This window comes from Oncorhynchus tshawytscha, linkage group LG20 (genome assembly GCF_018296145.1).
Source record: "Oncorhynchus tshawytscha isolate Ot180627B linkage group LG20, Otsh_v2.0, whole genome shotgun sequence".
In the NCBI taxonomy this organism is placed as follows: Eukaryota; Metazoa; Chordata; class Actinopteri; order Salmoniformes; family Salmonidae; genus Oncorhynchus; species Oncorhynchus tshawytscha.
The window spans coordinates 42,232,571-42,238,142 of NC_056448.1; the positions used below are offsets into that span (position 1 = coordinate 42,232,571).

Sequence of the window (5,572 nt, forward strand, 5' to 3'; positions counted from 1 at the left end):
AGCAGGCCAATGATTGCTTTGCAATGCTTACAGTTAGCCACTGATTCCTTACAAACCACTCATTGTTGAATTTGCGATTTCCAACTTGTGTAATGTTTATGTCCAATGGCCGATGAGCACCGATACGTTTTATCTAGAATTTCTCTTCATTATTTATCTTCATATGACAAGGATTATAAAGGATTTGCTAGTAGATTGTCAACTTGATTCCTGATGACTGAGCTAATATTTTTCACATGATCAGTCCAATCAATGCTAATGTACATATACCATGATTTGACGTCATTTTATATGTGGCCAATGACCTTGAGCCTTCCTCTATGGCAGGACCCAAAGGGCTTAAATATTTGATGTCTACCCTTACTAGGGATTTAGACTTGGCCTGTGACGTAGTGTCCCCATGAGTGACAGAACACTGAGCCAATCACAGCGCAATGCTCCTATTTTCTGCTGGCTTGCCTCACCACTACAGAAAGCACTGGGCTAGGCTGAAACACCTGTTTGCACGTGGCTTTATTAACTCGATGATATATATATATATTTTTTTTACATTGTTTGAAAACTGATATGTGACACGTATTAATGTCAAAATAATATGTAAAATAGGCAAGCCCCCCAAAAAATATATATTTATTTTATTTTGCTGAAAATGTGCGGCTCTGCCCCAACCTGTCCTGAATGACGTGTCACCACTGGTCACGTGCATCACTGTCAGTACACTCATAACAGCCTAAGCATTACGAAACTTCTATTAGATCAAATAAGCCTCACGTATCAAAATAGAAATGCATTTTTCTATATTGACTAAATTCGACACTAAATGTCTCCCATACAAAAACTCTTCACTTGCTTAATAATTAATTATTTGCTGAACGTGGAGAGATTTTGGGCGGAGTAAACCTTCTCGTTTTGCCTCTTCCTCTCCGATTTGGCTCAAATAAGAAGAGGCGTGAACGTCGGGTGGCTTTGCTGTTGAACAGGTTTGTTTCCCTTGTTTTATCGTTCTAGCATGTTTGGAGATGTATTATTCGAATTAAACACCTACATTTAAAGATGTTGTTTCAATAGACTACATTTAATCAACCGAATCGTCATATAATGGCACCATATTGTAATGGTGGACAACAGACTGCTCTCTACCCGGAATGAATAACACCAGTTTTATTAATATTCATGTTAAGATTGCTTTTGCAGATTGCTTTTTTTGTTGTTGCCATGCATACGGTTGAAAACGAACTCAATGTTATCTCTCCATGTTGATTTTGTTCCATGGTGGTCTTTCTTGCCTAACATTTTCCTCCCAGCCTGCCAGCAGGGGAAAAACAGGATAAAACCGGCCTGTGTCGAATGGTTTTGTTGTGGGAAAGCTCTTTTAATATATCTCTATAATTACATTAAAGCTTAAATTAACGTATTTTATTCATAATACTGCGTCAAATTATCGTGAAAAAATGTATTAGCCCGAATCCCTTTCGTAGCCTATGTTCTATTGAGAGCGCGTATGGATTTCAGATGAAGGATTTCAGATGACAGGTGTGTGAGACGGGATGCGCAGACGGACATCTATTTATGACTTGGAAACATTTACGTTGCAATAATGTCTATATAATTTGCGACGCCAACATAAATTACAGTTTGCTATCCGCTGACATTTAAACGGCCTTGAACGTAGAATTCCATAATTCATACAGGGATGGGCATGGGCCTCATTTGAAAGCAAAATGAAGATGCCAAGCATGACGCAATAGTATTATTTGGCTAGAGTTTTTTTTTTTAGGATGGGCCTCCTTTCAACTGATTGAATGAGGCGCATCAACCACCACAAGCTGTGCATTAGTGATATTATAAATAGCCTGTCATTACCATAAAAATATCTACTGTGTGTAAACAGACGAGCCTAAAGGCCTATCAAATGCTTATCTTTTTCCCTGGACATAAATGTCACAATGGTGTTAAGGGGATAAGAAATTAACTTAGTTCACAATTATGTTAAATGTATTTTGGAATAGGCCTGGAGTGTAAACACCCACAGTTGCATGCATGGTTGTATATATTATGATATATACCTCAGCTGGAAGCCGGTGTTTGGATTATACATTGGCACGGTTTCCCGGCCCTCGTGCTACCTTGACTTCGTCTCGGGCCTAACAACACCGTGCCAATATATCCTCCAAACACCGGCTTCTCTGGCATTATCACTTAATATAAACTGAAGTGTCCCTAGAAACATGTATTTACATGGTTATTACATTGGGAGGTGCAGTGACATTAACGAGTAGGTCACTTACTGTTATTTGTATGTAAATAAACTGTAGTGTTAGTGTGATGGTTCTTACTATGTGGGAAGCTGCATGTCATTTCACTGTGCAAACAAGCACCAAAAACACAAATGTGCAATCACACCAATGCATTGTAAACACGTGTACCTGCACTGTAATTATATTCTAGGTCTGCCTGCCTCCACATGATCAATATCAAGCACATACTCTTCCCAATGATATCTAATATGCATGAGTGAAATTACACATGCTAGAATATGAATAATTACAAATATTGTAAGGGACGATGGATACCACTGCAGATTTTCACTGCAAGTGTTTGTACATATTCGTTTTAGAACATTAAGCCACATTAAGTTTTGTTTTCCTCACCAAGGGGCGGCAGGGTAGCCTAGTGGTTAGAGCGTTGGACTAGTAACCGGAAGGTTGCAAGTTCAAACCCCCGAGCTGACAAGGTACAAATCTGTCGTTCTGCCCCTGAACAGGCAGTTAACCCACTGTTCCTAGGCCATCATTGAAAATAAGAATTCACTGACTTGCCTGGTTAAATAAAGGTAAAACAAAAAAGTAGTTTGTTAAATATGTTTGTCGTGCCCTTCCCACACTCCTGGACAAGCTATTGAAGTCTTAATACTTTCCAGGCATTTGTTATCCATTTCTGTTTTTGATGTCTGGATACTACTGTTGCTCCAGGTTTTGTTTTCATCTCAAGGACTGAAAGGTATTTTTTTCTGCTGCTGATTTCAATCTCCTGTTCTCTCATCCAATATCACATGACCATATGTTAATTTTAAGCTAGTAGGGCTGGGCTGCTTGCTACACATTGGTTGAGTGCAAGCTTTAGGTGATGGCCTCCGTCATCACCTTTTAAAGGTATGAGGGTTAAGAGATGTGGATGGGATCTCCTCTAAATGTTAATGAATGGAAAGACCTACAGTATGTGATTTGTCAGACTAATTCACATCTGGGAGAATGCCACAAGGTCAAAGGAAGGTCAAAGTGTTATTACAGTGTTCTGAAGGATGAAACCATTGCCACCTTGGCCAATCACTAACAATTAATTCCTTGAATACATTTTGATTTTAAAAAATCAGTTACAAAGTATCATTGTGTGGACCATGTGTCTGAGAATGGTTTGAACAATTTTTTAAAAAGAGATGATGACTTTTGTAGTTATTATTTTGTTTTTGCTCTCTTCATCCCCGTCTCTGTCTGTCTGTCTGTCTGTCTGTCTGTCTGTCTCTCTGTCTCTCTGTCTCTCTCTCTCTCTCTCTCTCTCTCTCTCTCTTTTATATATATATATATATATATATGAGATAAATATTTATTTATATCTCTCGTCAGGTCATGTCGGTAAAGATGGAAATGGATGTCAGTGGCGTGTCCAGGACACCCATCTCTGTTCTACCTGCTGCTGCAGAGGTCAAAGCCATGCTGAAACCCGATACAGGGGACAGGCCCCGCTGTGCCAGCACCCCCTGCTCCCCCATCAAAAGTACTGTTTCAGGCTTCCAGATTCTCCACATGGACTCCAACTACCTAGTCGGCTTCACCACTGGCGAGGAGCTGCTAAAACTAGCACACAAGTGGTCTCCCAACCCAGAGAAGACCCTTATCACCACACCGACCACCACAACGTCAACAGCATCAGAGGCCTTGCCCAGTTCTGTCCCCAAACCCATGGACCTGGGCATCCACCGGGCGTCGCGCATATACAAAGCCAAAAACCGCTACTACCAGCCATACGACATCCCCGTGGTCAACGGGCGCCGGCGTAGGCGCATGCCCAGCTCAGGTGACCCCTACCTCAGGCCCCTGTCCCAAGGGGAGGGTGGCCCAGGAAGGGCCCTGCACCACGGCCCCCTGCCCCTCTGCCTTCTCAAGGGGAAGAGGGCCCAGTCCAAGTCCCTGGACTACCTCAACCTGGACAAAATGAGTGTCAAGGAGCCTCCGGCCGACACAGAGGTGCTGCAGTTCCAGCTCCAGCACCTGACGCTGCGGAGCGAGCGCATGTTCACCAGGAACAAGACATGAAGCAACACCAGAGTCACCACCCGCCTGTTCTCTCATCCACTCCCATGGGATTTGGGTGCTATTTCCGGCTGTGCGTTTCTCTCCCTACTCAGATCATAGGATAGTCCTTTAAGGGGACACTTGCGGAGACCACTAATCTTGTTATTATTATGAAGCGAGGGTGACAAACTAAGCAGGTCTCTTGATGAAATGAGACGCATGCTTACGTATACGTAAAAATCCAGTGAACACAAATTGTTAAGTTAGTACACTGAAAACGGGGGTCGTTTAGATACAAAAATGTGAAGTTCGTCAGGATTAGCAATAACTGGTAAACGTATTTATTGACTGTGTGTGTGTGTATGTGTGTGCGCGCGCACCTTTTTAAAAATGGTAAGGGATGTGTAACCAATGCCTCTCCAACTGGCCCCTTTTTTTCTGCATTGGACTGCACTGTTAGACATATGTTTTTACAGACCTTGCATCCTCAACTACAACACACCTTTACTTTTTAACCACTATACATCCATAGCAATTAGCATTAGCCGCAACAGTACTGCACTCTACATCCATAGCAATTAGCATTAGCCCCAGCAGCACTGCACTCTACATCCATAGCAATTAGCATTAGCCCCAGCAGCACTGCACTCTACATCCATAGCAATTAGCATTAGCCCCAGCAGTACTGCACTATACATCCATAGCAATTAGCATTAGCCTCAACAGTACTGCACTTTACATCCATACCAATTAGCATTAGCCCCAGCAGTACTGCACTCTACATCCATACCAATTAGCATAAGTCCCAGCAGTACTGCGCTATACGTCCATAGCAATTAGCATTAGCCAAAACAGTACTGCGCTATACATCCATAGCAATTAGCATTAGCCCCAGCAGTACTGTATGTAAGCTACTGTATGTCTGTATGTGTGTGGATGTATAGGGGCGGCAGGTAGCCTAGTGGTTAGAGTGTTAGACCAGTAATCCGAAAGGTTGCTAGATCAAATCCCCGAGCTGACAAGGTAATAAAAAGTCTGTCATTCTGCCCCTGAACAAGACAGTTAACACAACTGTTCCTAGGCCATCATTGTAAATAAGAATTTGTTTCTTAACTGACTTGCCTAGTTAAATAAAGTTTTTTTTTTTAAATGTGAAAGCTCACTCCGCTACACTACTATTTTGCTCTTGCCAAGCACCAGGGAAATGTGGGTTTAATGTAAACCACTGACTGTTACACAATCAAAAGGTTATTTAAAACAGAATCCTGTAAAGGGGCAAT

At 42.0% G+C, this 5,572-nt stretch overlaps 1 protein-coding gene across 1 annotated transcript; it reads left to right on the forward strand.

Annotated features, from left to right (window-relative positions):
- Nucleotides 1-725: 725 nt before the first annotated feature.
- On the forward strand, nt 726-5,319 carry macir (macrophage immunometabolism regulator). The gene is made up of 2 exons (XM_024381483.2): nt 726-980; nt 3,624-5,319. Exon 2 carries the CDS (start codon nt 3,627-3,629, stop codon nt 4,311-4,313), a length of 687 nt encoding a protein of 228 aa, XP_024237251.1. The 5' UTR covers nt 726-980; nt 3,624-3,626; the 3' UTR covers nt 4,314-5,319.
- The last annotated feature ends 253 nt before the right edge of the window (nt 5,320-5,572 follow it).

What these genes read in the sequence shown, in the direction of transcription:
- macir (XM_024381483.2), top strand. Translation starts at nt 3,627, where the DNA reads ATGTCGGTAAAGATGGAAATGGATGTCAGTGGCGTGTCCAGGACACCC.